The 18,473-nt window shown below is 45.6% G+C and overlaps 2 protein-coding genes across 3 annotated transcripts in view; one reads left to right on the forward strand and one right to left on the reverse strand.

Moving 5' to 3' along the window:
- Positions 1–2,094: 2,094 nt before the first annotated feature.
- LOC124702535 (probable F-actin-capping protein subunit beta) lies at positions 2,095–6,730 on the forward strand. Of its 2 annotated transcripts, XM_047234682.1 has the most exons (8): positions 2,102–2,321; positions 2,737–2,807; positions 3,558–3,671; positions 3,837–3,919; positions 4,003–4,064; positions 4,172–4,291; positions 6,004–6,099; positions 6,195–6,730. In XM_047234682.1, the coding sequence occupies exons 1-8, from the start codon at positions 2,193–2,195 to the stop codon at positions 6,276–6,278; spliced, it is 759 nt and encodes a 252-aa protein (XP_047090638.1). In that variant the 5' UTR covers positions 2,102–2,192; the 3' UTR covers positions 6,279–6,730. The 2 variants fall into 2 exon arrangements, with proteins under 2 accessions (XP_047090636.1, XP_047090638.1); XM_047234680.1 differs by having other exon boundaries at positions 2,095–2,321; positions 6,004–6,730.
- Positions 6,731–7,862: 1,132 nt separating this feature from the next.
- LOC124695701 (co-chaperone protein p23-1-like) overlaps positions 7,863–18,473 on the reverse strand; it is a 24,854-nt gene continuing 14,243 nt past the window's right edge. The window contains exons 2-6 of the mRNA XM_047228523.1: positions 9,422–9,633; positions 9,182–9,341; positions 9,051–9,082; positions 8,879–8,972; positions 7,863–8,221 (exon numbers count right to left, since the gene is read on the reverse strand). Coding sequence (XP_047084479.1) covers positions 8,145–8,221; positions 8,879–8,972; positions 9,051–9,082; positions 9,182–9,341; positions 9,422–9,633 — 575 coding nt within the window. The 3' untranslated portion in view covers positions 7,863–8,144. The remainder of the gene's footprint in view (positions 8,222–8,878; positions 8,973–9,050; positions 9,083–9,181; positions 9,342–9,421; positions 9,634–18,473) is intronic.

An 18,473-nucleotide genomic window follows, 5' to 3' on the forward strand; every position in this document is an offset into this window, starting at 1 on the left:
AGTAAGGCATTCTGAAATGACAGGATCTTATCTTATTCGTTGGTTTGGTTGTAAAGCAACCAAAGCTAAGGGTGGTTCGCTTATGGGTTCACTACATCGAGTAGATAGGAAAGTCAATCCCAAATTTTGATTGATTGGGTGAAACTGCAAGGGTTTTGTTATCAATCTGAATCGCAACCTGTTTTACACATCTATGGTGCTCGTATTGTGGTAGTGACTAGTGAGTCCAAAATAGGTTAATATCTAAAACATCGATTCTATAGTACTCCCTCCATCTATGCCGAACAAATTTGGATGTATCTAGATACCAAAATGGCTCTAAATACAGCCAAATTTTAACAAAGTTGGGACATTGACGGATGGAGTACTAGTATATAATTTATAACAAAATGTAATGATGTTAAATTGATGTTTCAAATGTCGATATATTTTTCTATAAACTTGGGTAAAGTAGTTTGATTTAAAACAGTCCTAAAACTTCAATTAATTCAGAACAGATTGTCAAAGAGTTTTAAGGGTCATAGTATTAATTTGTAAATTTTGAATAAGTCACATTACAAAAAATATAAGAATATTATAACTACTACTAGTATGGATTATATTATCATTGATGATGTGATAACAGAAATAGGGCATTTGTAAGGGACAGAGATTTGGTGCACATGGGCACCAGATCTCGTTTTTAAAATAAATTAAAAATCATATTTTTGAGTTTCAAAAACTTCTGAAAAAATATATGCATATAGCTAATAATGTATCCCACAAACATGTAAAATATCAATTTCAAATACTTTATATTTTAAGCTACACAAAAAAGATAAAAGTGCAGAGTAGTCATTTTCAAATCTACAAAAATATGTCAGATTTTGTTATTTTTGTCTAGCTCAAAGTGAAAATAATTTTGAGTTGAGATTTTCCATGATTGTGAGATGTATGACTAACAATCTACAGAATTATTTTTCAGATTTTTTGATTACTAATAAGTTTTTTTTTATTTTTTTTAAATGGCGAGAGCACTGGAGCTCGGGAGCCAAATGTACTTTTCGATTTGTAAGTTAGTTTACCAAATATTGTCTTTGTAGCTTTTCCTCCCGTCTCTCCTCTCAGTCGCCGTCTCTAGTTCATCCTCCTCCATAGATTGGTTCCCCCTTCTCCGGTCGGCTTCGCCGGCGTCCGGAGGAGTGGGGAACCCGATCTGTGCGTGTAGTTTCGAATAAAAGTATGGTTTTCATTAGATTATGTTAAGATTTTGGTAGCCGCCTTCTTGTTGGTTTCCCCTTAATGGAGATGGCATCGTCTGCAATAAGTGATCTTCTGCCTGTTGTTCGGCCACGAGATTTTCTTCCCGGCGTCAATGGTGGTGTTGAACAATCACAATTTTCTAGGTATGGGTCTTCGTATCTTGCTTCGCCAAATCGATTTTGGATCTTTTGTCGTTGTTGTCGCGAGGAGGATTATCCTCGCAGTTTTTGTCCCGGCTGCTACGTCCTCGGCAATGGTGATTCGTACTCTCGGCTCTCCATCGACGACGACAAAGCTAGTCGGTTATTATTCCCTGACATACTGGTGTTGGTACTCTTGCGATGTTGTATGACTGCTTTAATGGTTGCGTGTGTGCACACAGCCTTGCATTGCGGTTTAAAAAATTATGGGAGAACTTTCGTCGGTATCTACAGGTCTATGGTTCGTTATCTATCTTTAACTGACTTCAGATGAGTACAAAATTGTGTTCTGGAAGAAGAAAGAAATTGAAGACCTCGAAGATTTGTTACTATCTTTTAGACTATGTAGTATTTTGTAATCGTTGGAGTCAGTTCATGTATCTCTACCATGTACTATTTGTTGCTATGAATATATATGGTATTGATTGTCAAAAAAAAAATAGGGCATTTGTAATCTAAAATACCAGGATTTGGTGATACGAAAAAGAGGACATCACACACACCATATCTAATGGGTGGGGATGATTGCGGCTTTGGGATCAGCAGCGAACACTGCACAGTCACGCACACATAAAACGAACAGAACAAGCAGAGCCAGGAATAAATAGGAAAATAAAAAGGAGCAGACAAACAAACAAACAGACAGAAAAGAAAAAGAAGACAAGAAACTGAATTACGACAAGAACAAGAAACCAAGAGGAGGAAGCAGAGAGAGAGGGGGAGATCCAGGAAGAGGGCGAGGGGGATAACATGGAGGCGGCGATGGATCTGATGCGGCGGATGCCGCCGGGGAGCACCGAGACGGCGCTCAACGCGCTGCTCTCCCTCCTCCCCGACCACTCCCTCGACCTCCTCTCCCAGGTCGACCTCCCGCTCCAGGTAGGCAACCGCCGTCTCCGCCGACATCTAGCTTGTTGATTCGGAAATCACTTGTCTGGAATTGCTCGTGGGCATGAATGCTCTCCAGTGGGCGTGCTGCCCTTCATTATTTTTGTGTTGAATGATGAATTTAGGACAGAAAATCCACCTCCTTCAGGTTCATGTCGTGGCCCATTGCGTCATTGAATCAGCCGAATAGAAGGACTATTGCATTCTAGATTTAGGTGTTTGAATCGAATAAAACTTGCCCAGCTGAATTGGTTCCTTGAATTAGTCTAACCAACCTTGTTAAAGGCTGTTATGGGCAGTGTTTTCTAAATATTGTAAAACTGAACCAATTGATTTCGTTTCGTTTCTAGTTTCTCATTTGTTCCTGCTTCCACACATTTTCCTATGGATGGCGTAAACATTGCAGGTTTGCATGGATATGGAGAATAACAAGGAATACATTCTTTGCGAGTACAACCGTGATGCTGATTCTTACCGGTCAGTCCCTGATTTTCATTTTTACTGTGTGCTGTATGGACATATTCATTGCGGGGCGAAACCATTCTGTGAACTAGGTGGCACACCACGTGTGGCTGCGGGAATTTCTAGACCATGCTATGTTAAAAGCTGGTAAACTAGTGAAGTTGCTCTTTGGAAAGGGAAAGTAGACACAACATACAAAGTATGTTGGGAATCGAGAAAGGTGCAGTTGAATTGGGATTGGAACGGTAGGAGATAGTGAAGAAGGCTGCACTGTGCTGCTGAATCCAAATGGCCATGGATGAAGAAAGTTATGTCGGACAAATGAAGCGCTGATATTCTGATGATTTAGCTGCACGAGAGGGCAAGAAAATACTATTAGTAGGGATGAGTTTGTATAATAACATAGAATAATGACTCAAACGGTAACAAATGAGAAGGCGAAATGGTGCATTGGAGGGACCTAGGATTAGGTTGCTCCTATTTCTTGTAGTGTACATTATTGCATGTGTCGTCTTTTATTTCACAGTCCAATATACTCCTACTTACAGTGGGATTAATAATATATTCGAAAGAAGCTTTGTTCAGATTCACTGGCCATGACTGTATATTATCAAGCCCACGGCTAACCTTGACTAACATACCCAACAAAAAATAAGTAAATGCACCGAGGAAACGAGTGCAAACAACCACAGATGAATTAGTAGATGTGATCCTGTTTTTTTAGCCAATTTGGTTTTCATTTGTTGATTGTGAGTTGCCCTGCAGATCACCTTGGTCAAACATATATGAGCCTCCTTTAGAAGATGGGACAGTTCCCTCAGAAGAGATGAGGAATCTTGAAGTTGAGGCAAATGAGGTTTTCTCTGTCTACCGTGATCAGTAAGATTCATATCTTATTTATTTCCCTTGTTATGCACCAATGCTAACCACATGCATCATGACAGAATGTTAACACTTCTAGTAGAATATCAAACTTGGTATACATGCGCTAATATTTATTAGGTGATTGTGGAGCATGTAATACGACCTTTTGTTGACAATTAGGTACTATGAAGGTGGAATCTCCTCTGTGTACATTTGGGAGGATGAAGACGAGAGTTTCATCGCATGTTTCTTGATAAAGAAAGGTCTGTAGGAATGCTTGATATCATCTTATTTAGTTGCCCAGATAGCCTATTTTATTTGCATGTATCTCGTTTTGTGGTTCCAGATGGACAAGGAAAAAGAGGTCATATGCAGATAGGTTCATGGGACGCTATTCATGTTATCCAGGTAGCTCAAGATAAACCTTTTCATGAAGTTGTCAATTGCTCCTCATTGCTGTTATTTTTATTTCACTTCGTCACTTGAAAAATGAAAGTTTCTTGTAATGCAAATAGGTTGCACCTGAACAGGAAGGAATAGCTCATTACTGCTTGAACAGCACTGTCATGTTATCATTGACAACAGATAACAGGAAATCTGGAACTTTCAACTTGTCTGGTTCAATTCGGCGGCAGGTTATCCCCCCAACCCCTTCTTCCCTTGTCATTTTAAATGTCATTCTAATCAAGGAGCTATGAGAGATAAGCCTAACTTGCATCACGGCTTGTGATGACTATTCTTGTGTGTTATCAAAACAGTTTCCTTCATCGCTATCAAGTCTACACTTCTAGTAGATCGATCGTGTGTCAACATTACAATCTAGCAGTAAACTACTTGTCTATGCGAAGTCAAGGTTTTGAATGTTGTCATTGATGTAGACTTGGGGATTTAGCCTTAATTGTGCTCTAAGGGTGACCAAGAGTAGCTGCCATGATGACCTATAGTTGATCCGGCCAAGTCCCTTTATGTGTAGGGAGTCATAACCACCAGCTTGATATATAAGCAAAAATAATCAAACCAGATCTGAAAGCAAACAAAGTAATATCTCTAAGCTAAACTTGGGCCCTAAGGCACCTCTCCAAATAGTGCTATGCGTCTCTTCCTCTTGTATGACTGGCACCACATTACACCACACTACTGGTTCTATCAAAATAGTCATTCTGTTGCAAAATGTAGGCCATTTTGATTGGTTAAGACAACAATTGTTCCATTGATATGCAGTTTATGTGATACAAAATGCAACCGTGAGTAAATACTTCTGAACACAAACCAAATGGCATCATAAGTTGCATACTGCAGTTTGTCTTTATAGATAAGTAAATACCATGTATATATTTATAACTAATCTGGTAGCTTTAGTTTCATATAGCCAATTTACACGTGAGCCCTCCTTATGGATAAATCCCCTCAGTAAGAGGGGGATTTATATCTCTCTCTCCTTTGCAGAAATGGTTAGGCTAGGGTAGTCTTTTGGCTTCCATTTTGTTTTGCCGTACCACCGTTGGTAGGCTGTACTTTATGCGTTGTCGGGATTCCTCTTCTAATACAGAATGATATGTGTTTTGGTGCGTGTTCTAGAAAAAATACAGCCAATTGAGATACCTTTTTGCACTCATGGTCAAACCTAAAAACATTTGATTGGCACTGTTCTAAGATATCCTATATTTGCATTCAATGGGAGTAGCTGAAAAAATGTAGTTCTTCAAACTAATAGACTTATTCTTTTGCTGACCTCAAAGTTAATTACATGTGTAAATCGAATAGAATAAGATAGGGAGTCAGTAAAAAATGTTATAAATGTACTAGATAGAATAAGGTTACATATTTCTGTAACTGATGCATGCGTGATAGCCTGTGAATTAGCTATGCAGCTTTTCCTTGATCAGAAATGCTTTCTAAGCTGCAGGAAATACGGGATATTCACTTTGGCTCATAGGAGCATTTGCTCCCATTATGTGAATCAACATTTCGAAGTGTCAAAAAATTCTAAAATAAAATTTTACATGTACATCTACACATTTAATGTTCGTACACAAGTTTTCAAAGAAAACTAAAAAAATTTGTGGCTCCTGTAAAAAAGACAAATTTTGATGCTATTACATGACTACGTACAGGACATTTTTTTGTCTTTTTTGTACACGCCACATAAAATGTTGTTTCTCCACGAAAACTTGTGCACTAACATAGAATGTCATGATGTACACCAAAAAAATTATGTCAGAATTTTTTATCATTTTTAAAATTATTTTTTAATTATTTTGTATAATGGGAGCATTTGCTCCTATGAGCCAAAACGCCTCCTCCAAATACAAGAAAGCTTACCTTGTCTATACGTTCCTCTTTTCAGATGAGCATGACTCTTGCTGTGGTAGATGGGCATCTGGTTAATATGGGGAAAATGATCGAAGAAATGGAGGGCAAGCTGAGAAATTCGCTGGACCAGGTATTAGCATCACATAAATTTCTTGAAAGATCCCGAACATCTGCTTCAACTTGTAAATGCATTTATCTTCGAACAACACATGGCTGTGATTGCAGGTCTACTTTGGGAAGACCAGGGAAATGGTTTGCACACTTCGGCCACCACCAGAAGTACTTAACATGAGAATACCTGACAGCTGAGCAGATACATAGAGATGCCAGTTTAACAGAGAATTATGCCGCGGTGTGACGATCGTCTCCATAGTGTCATAGCCTGTTTCTCTTTCCCTTTTCACATGTGTATTTACCATAGCAGAGTATTGTCGTCCTTTGATCCGGGAGGAACTGGGGAAGTTTGGTGGCAGTTGTTGACAAGAGGTTAGGCAGAGATGTCAGCACCAAGCATAACTGTAGGAAGTTCCCGTCAGCTTTGTTATGTGCTGAGAGTACTCTTATATGTGTAAGAGCTTACACTTTGTTGAAGCATATTGCCTAAAGTTAAGCTGTATTTTGGTAGTTCAAGTTCATACTTCGCACCAACAGCAAATCTTGTTCTTCGAATGTTCGTTTTGCACATAGGTGCTGACACTTTGTGTGCATAAACTGGCCCTATAGCGAGCTCATCCAGAGGGCTAAACCATGGCGTTGAAATATTTGTTTGTGCTCTCCGGAACATATGGTACTCCCTCCGTCCATAAATAGATGCCAAAGATTTATTTAAATTCAGATGTATCTATACACTAAATCGTGTCGAGATACATTCAAATTTAGACAAACTTTTGGCATCTATTTATGGACAGAGGTAGTAAGATGGGTGGTTTCATCAGTAAACATAGAGCTCCCTCTTCTGCGGATGGATATTCGGAAGTTGTGCATCTTTCATAGGTATAAATCCCAGCTTTGGCAGCCACTTTTGCATTGGTTAAACTCTGTAATGCCATTCTTGGATGATCTACTTACTCTTGGATGATCTCCTTCAATGTTGTAGCCAGTGTTTGTTTGCCTTTCCTTGGCCACAGCCTATTTAAGGGAAAACCTAATGGCGCTTTATTGAATAGATAGTGTAGTTTTTTTTAACAGGGAATAGACAGTATAGTTACATCCGTTGTTACAAAAGGTAAGATAAAACTCAGAGAGTCACCAGCCCATTTCTTTCGAATCGTAAGATACTTAATTAACTGATCTGTTACTTCATTTGCTTCCCTTGGACAATGCTGAAAAGGGATCGTATTCATCATGCTAGCTTTTAAAAAGGGCCCCAAACTTATATAACAGCAGTGCATGCCTGATTAAGTTCAAGAGAGCTGACCCACTTGTTAAAAAAAAAGAGAGCTGACCCAATAGCCACCGAAGAACAGCCACTTGGCAGAGATTTGATGCAAACATGCTTTTTAATAGAAAATGTCATTGACGTAAAACAAAAAAGTAGCCGAAGCATGTCATGGTCTGTTTTTAGAGATATTTTCAGAATGAAATCAACAGTGAAAAGAGATTGATCATCAACCCAGCTAACGGTTGGAGAGATCAAAGATTCAAAAAATTCAGAATGTTGTCTTAACAATGCTATGCTACATATTTATCTATCGTTCAATGTCTTAACGGTCATGATTCTAACAGAAATTCGTCCAAAACCTTATTAATCTTGATCAGGGAATATGAAGCAACAATACCTCACATTTCATAGTATAACAAAGCCTAGGATCGCAGTAGTTATATATACTACTCCCTCCACCCCAGTGTAATCCCAGTTTGTCATACAGCACAACAGAAAGTAACATAATAATGTTCAGGACAAACAGATCACAGATTTTGCTTTCTAAACAAGATGCGTCCACTGACCACAATAGCAGAATCCAGAATAGAGCTAGCGATTATAAGATAGCACTGTCAAATACTGACATTAGCCCCTGAGTTTCAGCCAAAAACTACCAGCATGACACCTACTTCCTTACTCCAGGAGCAGTGATCCATTCTCAAGAGTTTACACCAGAAATTCTACGTAGGGTCTAAACAAAGATATGATGATCATTACAAAGAAGGCATGGATGGAGACCGCCTCCATGTTTCTCATGGCTTTGCTTCACCCACAGCGGCTGCTGGGGCTTCCTCTCCCTTGCTCCCTTCTGCTTCAGGGTCTTCATCCTCTGCAATTTCAGTAGCATGCAATTAGTTCAGCATAATGACTTCACTAGAGTTGAATATCCAGGACTTGTGTTCAGAATTCAGGAGTTAGAAACCATAAGTCTTTGTTTCATTTACAGTAATCCATGTTGGGATAGAAAAATAGGCAAGGTCAAAAAGAGACAGAAGTCTTTTGTTTTTGAAAGTGATGGTCAGCCAGTCTTAGTTTGAAACGTTCTTGCACACAAACCACGGAACATGAGAGTGAGACATTGAACAGCACTGGTCAGAAATTTCCTCACTTTTAACACCTAAGACCATGACTTGACTACACAACAATACATCAAAATCAACTGTGAAGACATCCATGCGCGTGTGTAAAAGGCAGATTATGAGCAGTATGGGGATATCGGACAAAAATAAATGTCAGGACTCTACCAGCTACTTTCACATTGGACCTCTAAAATTTTGAGGGTTCAGCTGAAGGGCTAAACAGTAGAAGTTAATTAAGAGAGGTATCTATTCAGCACCCAATCCTCAACCTTTAAAGGCCTTATTACTAAGGATGTTCATCCTCAATAATATCAGCAAAGCAAATATCAGCCCTAAATTATGAAGCCCGGAAAAGGCGACACTCCTGAAATAAATCTTAAGAGAAGAAAACAAAGAGCGTAGTCTACCTTTGTTAGCACTGTCAACCACATTATCATCGTCATCCTCATCCTCATCTTCATCCTCAAAATCATCACGGTCATCACCTCCCATGTTCAGCTTCTGCAAATACAGAGAAAGATGAGACGCCTTCCTACCATTTTACTTGATTAACAAAGGAAGATTGAACCAGGCCCATACCGAGAAGTCCATACCACCAAAGTCATCCCCAACTGCAAACCAGGTAATCTGAGGTCAGTTCACGCTGAATTACATGTAGTAGTAAGTAGTATAGTACCCAAACCAACACATGTTTGAACCATAGGACTTACGCTCAGCCTCTTCATCATCCTCATCTTGCCACTTATCCCAGTCAACCTTGAGGAACACAGGCGGCTTGCCTTCATTCTTAAGCAGCCTGGGCCACCAGTTGCTCTCGGCTTTCTTGACGAGGTAGCATATAGTCCTCGGGGCGACCGCTGCCTTGCTCTCCTGCAACGCAAGTATAAACAACATCAGCATCTACGAAAGCCCACCAAGAGCATGGCATTCGCCGGCAATTAATTACAAACCTCGGCATTGACAGCACCGAAGAGCTCAAGGTCAAGCTCATACTGCATGCTGTCAGAGCCCTTGGCTGAGAAGTTGAAATGGCCGTCGGGCTTCAGGTTGAGCTTCACATCCTTGGCGTCGGGGAGCTCGATGGTCAGGTACACCTTGTCGGACCTCTGCGCCCACTTGGTGCTCGGGTGGCGGCTGCAATCGGAACAATCCCCATTTTTTTCTCATCACAATTTAGTAGAAATAAAATTACGACAATCAGTGAGAAAACTACTACCTCTATCCATAAATAGACATCTGATATTTGTCTAAATTTGGATGTATCTATACACTATCCAGATTTAGATAAACCTGAGGCATCTATTTATGGACGGAGGGATCATATGCTTAACTGGAACAGTTAACAGATTGCCCGCATAACAAGTATCTCTGGAACTAGTATAGTTAAACTAGAGAATCACCTAAAATTAATCAATTGGATTCAATCCCTAACACTAACAGGGTGAGCAGGTGAACAAACCTAGTATCATAAAAACCGCCAGAACTCGCATAATTCTGCCTAATCAGGAGCTAATTACACGCGCGCGACCGAGCCAACCACCACCCCAAAACGGCCGCAGTCCCAATTCCCCAAACCCAGGATCTAATTAACTAGAACGGAGAAGAACTTGCGGAATCCTATAACCAAACCAATACAGCACCCTGGTAATGAATCCTAGCCCGACCAGACCATCCCGCGGCGCCACCGCTCCGCACATGAATCAAGAACAGATAAGTTGAAAATTAACCACGGCGCCGCACATGAATCAAGAACTAAACATGGCGCTAAGAAGGATCGTGAACGGTAGCGGGGAATCACCTCATGGTGCTCCTCGGAATTTCGGACGCGGGGCCTGCCTCTCCTCCTCCTGCGTGGGGATCCGGGTGCTAGGGTTTAGAGTCGACTCTGGGGACGGGGACGGGGAGTAGCTGAGAAGAAGAGGAGGAGGACCCGAGGGAGGAAGAATGTTGCGGCGCGTATAATGATGGACGGGGGAGCGGTGGAGTGGAATGGAAGGCAATGGGTGGGGGTGAGACCGTAAATATACGGCGACCTGGCTGCTTCCCAGAGCCTCTAGATCATTCCATCTCCTTCCGGTTCGCAGGCCGCTCGCCTCTTCTGTTTGCCTCCTGATGATGGTTTTCCTCTTTCTTTTTCCGATGGAAATTTCATCGTCAACTATATTTGGTCTCGCAAATAGAGCTTGGCTCTGGTGGTTAGGTCCCTTGTGGTGGAACCAATCCACCCAGGTTCAAGTCCTAGACTTGACATGGGTGTTTGCATTTACCTGGATTTATTCCAGGATTTAACCGGCGCTATGCTTTCAGTGGTAGGTGACGTGCCCGTCGACAGCGAGGCGCCAGTGGTGACTTCGTCAACCTCAAGATATGCCGGCTCAGTCCCTCGGAGGTGCTCATAGGGGTAGGGTGTGCGTGCGTTCATAGGGGTGTTTGTACGTGCGTGTTTGTGAGCGTCTGCGTTGTACTGTGTTCTCAAAAAAAAAAACTATATTTGGTCTCCTGCCCTTGAATTCCTTTCTTGCTCTACAACTAACAAATTAATTATTAGAAAAGAGTATACTTCTCGGCTAGAGTGTGACCCTATTTAGGTTCCCTTAGAGCAATTCCAATATTATAGCCAACTACTGGCTATAACAAGATGCCATGTTATTATTTGTAGTCATTATATAGCTAAGATGTACAATAGTTGGTTATATTAATGAAGTACTTTACTAACATATGGCCCACCTTTCACTCACATAAAGTGTCTAGGAGCACGTGCAAGAGCTGACTATTGCATAACAGCCCACCTCTCTTCTCTCCCCCTTCTCTCTCCTCCAAGTCATCTAAAATATATTATTTAATGTTTTATAGTCAGCTGACTGAACTCTATTGTACTTGCTCTTCAGGCCTCGTTCGGTATAGGTGAATTTTTTTCCGATAATAGATGTTTTATTACTTGAAAGTTTTAAGCATTACATCCAGCCTCTACATAACCAAGATGCACACAACCGTTTCAGTTTAAAAGGTACCAAAATAAAATGCACTCGAAATGAAACCAAGTCTAAAGCAAAGTAGTCTCTATGGAGGGGGAGGGCCAATCCATAGATTATGATGCCATCCATGTAGGGTAAAAGTATCCATCGCCGCATCATTCATCGTGTAGATACCTTCATAAATAGGTCGCGGTTCTCCACACGCTGTACAGGTGACCATAAACGGAGCGTAGCTGTACATCGGTAGATAACATGCATAAGAGAAACATTTTTATCATTAAAAATCTTGTCATTTCTACATAGCCATAGCGACCAAATAACGGCAATCGCTCACACCCTAATAAGTAGCTTGAACATATGATCTACACCATTTAGCCAATTGCCGAATATATTCGTAACGCTTCGTGGTGGATATAAGGTAGAATCTATCTGGATGGCTGACCATATAGATCTAGGAAATTTACAATGGAAGAATAAGTGTTCTATAGTCTCGTCATGGTGACAAAAGACACACTTCTTAGCTTCCTTGCCAATTGCGTTTTATAAGGTTGTCTTTGGTGAGGATTGCCCCTTGACAAAGATACCACGCAAAAACCTTTGTTTTAAGTGGGATTTTCATCTTCCAAATTTTCAAATTATTATCAACTAGTGTATCAGGTTGGATTAAAGCCTTATACATAGAATCCACGGAGAATTTGCCACTCTCATTTAGATTCCAATGAAATTCATCACATTCCCGCAACAACTGAACCGAATCCAGGCGTTGTAACAAAACTGTCGTCGTGGTGAACGAGCAGATGCCATAGGATGGCTTAAGTTGGGGCCGAATGGACGTATGAGGATTCGGGGGAGGGTTTGCGATTAGATGGGAAGAACTTCCGGATGCTTTCCTCAAGAACACAACCAAAGGTCGGTACACAAGAAGAGAGACAAGAGGAAGAACTCTTTACTAGATCGCTAGCTTCATTGATCTCAACATGGTTACAAGTTCTTGTTCACCGATCTCTCTCGTGGTCTCGCGCTCGTAGGAGGCGATACCCCCTCTCCTTATATAGGGGAGAGGGTGGCTTACACTGGAAGAAACCCTAATGGCATCTTTGACTAGACAAACTACTTTACAAAGCTACTTTAATCATAGATGACACCGGAGTCCTCTTTAATCGGGGCGCCGATGTCCTCCGGCTTCTTTGACCGTCATCCTTCTCTTTATCGTCGACCCTTCGTCTAAAGTTACTTTGCTTAGCTCATCTTTGCCTTCTTGCTCCGGAGAGAATCTTTGACCAGTCCTGCCGACCTGCTCGTCCTTCCCGAGGTCCGGTATCTTCTTACTCGGTTCCGGTATACCCCTCTTGGGGATACCGGCTTAGCTCCACTTAGCTAAACTCTTATCCTTAGGTTCCGGTACGAACATTAAACCGGTATCTTGATGGCTCAAACCATCCGGTTTGGCATGCCTTTGGCATACCGGGGGTCATCCCCCAACATTAGTCCCCGAAGCTGGTATAGTCCGGCGGATTCTATCCAACGAGACCATGCCAGAGTTCTTTCTTTTAGGATACCGGTTTAATCTATCCGTCCTTAGACTTGGATCCGGCATCTTTGCTCAGATCTTCGCTATCTCTTCTTCTTAAGTTGTTATCCGGTATCTTATCCTCCGGCATCTATGGTCATTAAATACTTCCTCGGCGGTGTCGAGAATATTTTGGGCCCCGCGCCTGTCAGTGACATGCGCACTGTGACTGTCGTAGCAGTGTCAGTTGTCACTTCGTTTCGACTCCCGCGCGCCCATTTAATGCACCACTGCGGATCCCACTAAGTGCTCTGGATCTCGTGTGCGCCTCCGTGTGCCCACCTCTTTTCTCGCGTGTACCTCTTCGCCACGTGGCGGCCCGCGGCGCGAACCGTCGCGGCCCGCGAGGCGAACCGCCGCGGCCCAGCGGTTTTCAGCCCATCTTCTCTCTCCTTTATAAGCACAACTGCCCCTTCTTCTTCCTCTTCTTCGCATTCCTCTTCCTTCGCGCATAGTGCTTCTTGCCTCTGTGCCTCCGCCGCTCTTCGTCCGCCGTCGCTCGCACCAGCTCCGGCGCCCGACGAACTCGCGCCGTGCCTCCGCCGGACTTCGCTGTGCAGGAGGCCCTAGCAGCAGTTCCACCGCGCCCGCTGCATTCACGCTTCTTCGCGAGCTTCTCCGCCTTGCCGTCGACGGAGCTCGTTGGCGACCGTAGGTCCGTTCCAGCACCGGCGAACTTCTTCCTCTGCGACTGCGCCGCTCCAGGTTGGTACCAATCTTGCTTTGCTCGCTATTTGCTTGCTTTTCAGATCTTGGGTCCTCGGTGTTCTTATTTCCTCTTTTTTCTTTGGTTTTCTTCTTACTCGTAGATCTTCACGCGGGGTTCAAGTGTGGGATTTCTGTTTTTTCACCTTCCCATTCAATGTCCAGACGAATCCTCCTCCGCATCTTCTTCTTCTTCCCCTTCCGTTAAACACCGTGATCAATCTCCCGGTGGATCCAACGCTCCAGATCCGATGGAGACCGATTCCGGCAACCAGCAAGGATCCGGTAGCCACCAAGAATCCGGTGGACCTCTAGAATCCGGTAGCTTTAGCCAAGCTTCCGGTAGCCAAGAGGCGAGTAGTTACGGCGAAGCATCCGGTAGCTCCAGCCAATCATCCGGCGCCGAGCCTTCCCCAATCACCCGCGGAGCCTGGATGGGCTCCGGTGTCACCGAGTTCGAGATCGATTGGTTATACCGGTCTCGACGGATTCCGGAAGGAGTTTCTTGCCGGATTCTCGACGATGAAATCGAACCGGACCACGAACCCGACGAATATGTTGTCTTTCTTGCTCACTTTGAGCGTGGCTTCGGCCTTCCGGCCTCCCCTTTCTTTCGTGAGTTCCTAGATTTCTACAAACTCCAACCTCACCACCTTCCTGGCAACGCCATCTTCTACCTCTCTTGCTACGCCACCTTTATGGAGGCCTATATCGGCATTCGTCCCACTCGTGAGACGTTTGCCCGCTTCTTTGCTCTTCGGATCAATTCCGTTCGGGGCAAGGATATTCCTAAACCCAAACCCCCGTTCAATGCGGGTCTTGCATCATCGGCTCCCGTCAAGGGGCCCCTTTTTAAGTTTTCCGGCCTCGAATCCTGCCGGTTGTGGCAAGGGACTTTCTTCTACGTGAAGAACACCGGCCGTGCCGATCTTATCGATCTTCCTCCTTTCGAAGCGGGGCCTCCCAGCGGGACCAAGCTGGAGCTACAACCCGAAGTCCGATCATGCTCGAAACTAGCCGGGTGGTACGCTTCTTGGCCTCTTTGAAGAGGGAGACCAACATCTGCTCGGATGATATCATCCGCACCTTTATCTCACGCCGGGTGCTTCCTGCGAAGCGCCGCGCGCATAGGATGAGCGAGATGTACGGCCCGGGCGATCCTACCAAGATCACGGGCCGTCCGCTTAGCAAAAGGGATGTCGTTCGCAAGGCTAAGCAGATTTGCCAAACTGCTATGCCATCTGATTGGGAATGGGGCCTCCTCCCCCTCGACCGATAACCCTCCAACCCAAGAAGTAAGGGATTATGCGACGGGGGTTGTTTTTAGCCGGTAACTTTCTGCTCTTGCTAACCTTACTTTTTTCATGTTTCGAGGCCAAGGACCGCTTCCCCCTCATCGAAGCGGAGCGGCGAGGACCTTGCCGAAACGCGCCCTTGACTCCTTCGACCCGGATCCCTACATTTTACGGAAGGATTTGAAGATGGGCAAGACTCCGGCAGCGCACCTTGGCCGGTCTCCGCCAAAGCCAACCGGGTCCGGCCGACGACTTGACCACGCTTGAGGTACTCTCTTTTCCGGTTTCCTTTATCTTCCGTTATCGTTTTCCTGCGAAATGCTTCTTAGCCATGCTCAATCCATAGATCCATGAGCGCGTGCCGCCCCTGCGCGCCGAGGCGGGCTCTGAGTTTGTGGACAAACTCATGGCCCAGGGCCAAAAGAACAAGCAGCCGGCTTCTGACGCCGGTGCCAGCCAGGCCCGTCCCTCCAAGCGCTTCTGGACCGAGCCCTTGGGGGAGAAGCAGTGCGTCGCTACGGGCGCAAGGCGATGCCAACCTCTTCTGGGTAAGTTTTTCATTTTCCGGCTTGCCTCTTTTTTGCCAAGTTCTTTTTCCGGTTGCTTTTTTCCAACTGTCTTTCTTTCTTTTTCTCAGCCCTGCGCTCAAGCTTGGCCCAAGGCCATCGGGCTCTGAAGATTCCGCAAGGACTTCAACCCCTCCTCCTCGCTCAAGCCCGGCACCACCTGGTGCCGGCAACATCTCTGCCTCCCTTTCGGGGGGCACAACAAAGTCGGGGCGTGCGGCCCCTTCATCATCAGATCACCGCACGGAGGAGGATCCTTCCTTCCCTCCAGAGACCCAGGATACCGGCGCCAGCAATATCGGCGCCGGAGAAGAAAAAGCTGCCGGGCGGGCGGAGCCTCCAGCTCCTCCCGTCCTTGAAAAGACAACAACTTCCGCGCCGGAATCTTCCGCGCCGGAAGGTTCCAACCCGGGTGATGCGCCCAGCGCTCCCCAGTCTCCACGAACCCTCCTGATGCCGCCGCCAGGTGCTCCTCGCGCCAAACCTCTCGGGGCCGCTCCTACCGCGCCGCCGCCCAAGACCTCCAAGCTTATCAAGGGGAAGGCGACGGCCTCCAGCGCCCCTTCCGGCGGCCAGCAGCCTCTGGTGCTGCACGTCTCCAAGGCCGCCAGGGATACCGCCACGAAGGCCACCGGTCTTCTTGGCCGTATCACTGAGTTCCAACGCCAAGGCCGAGACCTGGGGCATCTCCTGCCCTACGCCCAGAAGTGGAACGCCGCGGACATGACTCCGGCGACCCGCGGCTTGGGCAAGGACAGGCTGCCGGCACCTGATCCAGTTGGGGACCGGTCGTCCGAGGAGCACTTCATGCGGCTCCGCAGCGCCGTGAAAGAGCTTGACAGTGCGTGGTATGATGCCACGAACAACTTGATGGTACGTTTTTCTAATTTTTCTTAATTGCTACCGGTTTCCTTTCTTCCGGATTCGTTCTATCTTTCCTTTAGTTTTGTGCCGGTTTCTCTCTTGTCTATCTTCCCAGTCCCCGAGTTTTGTGGTGAGAGCGCAGCTTTTAGCGCAAAACTTAGCTTAAAAACTTAGCGCAAAACCGGCACTGCCAGTCCCGAGTTTCGGGTTAAGAACCTTGTTCTTAGCGCAAAACTTTATCTTAGAAACTTAGCGCAAAACCGGCACTGCCAGTCCCCGAGTTTCGGGTTAAGAACTTTGTTCTTAGCGCAAAACTTAGCTTAAAAACTTAGCGCAAAACCGGCACTGCCAGTCCCCGAGTTTCGGGTTAAGAACCTTGTTCTTAGCGCAAAACTTTATCTTAGAAACTTAGCGCAAAACCGGCACTTGCCGATCCCGGAGTTTCGGGTTAAGAACCTTGTTCTTAGCGCAAAACTTTATCTTAGAAACTTAGCGCAAAACCGGCACTTGCCGATCCCGAGTTTCGGGTTAAGAACCTTGTTCTTAGCGCAAAACTTTACTAACCTCTTTTTCTTGAACAGCTCACGGCTGACGCTCGGAAGGCCCTCTTTGAGGAGCTCTTATGGGAGCACCGGGAGCTCGCTGAGGCACACGACAAGTGCCAAGGTAAATTTTTGTTCTGCCGGCATCTTTCATACCGGAAACCTTTTTTCTTCCTAACATTCACAATTTCTGCTTAACAGTGATCCCGGAAGCTTCCATTAACGCTCTCAAGGAGCAGCTCGCCACCGCCCAACGTATAACTTTTCTCCTTTCTCCTGTTAACTTGATTTTCTTCTCATGTTTATTAGCATGATCTTGTTAATATCTTCTTTTCCGGGTTGCGGTGGAGAAGGACCAGCTCATCCCGGCGGCATAAGGAGGAGGCTGGACGCCCTCAAGACCAGCCACCGGGAGCTCAAGACCCAGCTCATCCAACTGGGGCTTGACCATGCCAAGGCCCTCGAAGCCGCTGAAGCTGACGCAGCGGCCAAGATGGAGGAGGCTCTGGAGGACGCCGGTAACGCCAACGTGGTGCTGCTGGCTGAGCTGGAGGAGGCGGCCAAGGCCCGGAAGGGTGCTGAGGAGAAAGCCGCGCGGCTGGAGGAGGAGCAGAAAGAGTGCAACCAGCTGATCCTGCAGACTGACGCGCTTGCCTACCGTGAGTCCCTTACCTTCGCGTACTTTGACTATTGCCTACGAGGCTTTTTTCCTCCGTTCCCATTTTCTTTTCGCTATCTTTCCTTTCGGTTTCCGGACTCTTTTTCCTCCGGTCTCTTTTTATGCCGGATTCTTTTCCTTAGCCTTTTTCTTTCTTTGCACAGGCCTGTTTCCGGACTCCCAGAAGTATGTTGTCAAGAAGGTTGACGCGCGCCGCAAGGACCAAGGCCAAGCAGATCTTGTCGTGGCATGGACGCCCAATGACCATCTGGTCGCGCTCAACGCGCGGGTGTCCCATATGCGCGCCATTGATCGCAATTTATCTGACATTCCTGATGTAGCTACCCAGCTCTTCAGGACCCTGTGGCCTGGCGAAGAGGTGCCTGATACCTTCTCCCTTATCAGCGACCGTCTCAAGGGCGCCGGCAAGAGGATCCGCGAGTGGCAGTGCTCTGCTGCCCGCGCTGGAGCAGACGCTGCCCTCCGCGTCGCTTGTTCCTGGTACCCGGAGCTCGACCTGGGTGCCCTCACCGGAGTGCGCGAAGGCGCGGAAACCGATTCAGACCCGATCCTCACCGCTAAGCGGCAGGATTATTGTGCGTACCATATCGCGGAGTACGCCGAGATGCGCACCTTCATCCCTCCCCTCCCGACGTTCAAGATTATCTTGATGAGGAAGAGGATGAAGCCGAGGAGGAGCCTCTTGACGACGTTGGTGCGGCGATGCTCCTCACGGAAGCCCCTGCCTTGCTGATCACCTGTCCTATAATTTACCTTGCTGTGTCGTGTGTGGCCCTGCGTGGCTTAGAACAATGTTCAGTTAAATT

This window comes from Lolium rigidum, chromosome 3 (assembly GCF_022539505.1).
Source record: "Lolium rigidum isolate FL_2022 chromosome 3, APGP_CSIRO_Lrig_0.1, whole genome shotgun sequence".
In the NCBI taxonomy this organism is placed as follows: Eukaryota; Viridiplantae; Streptophyta; class Magnoliopsida; order Poales; family Poaceae; genus Lolium; species Lolium rigidum.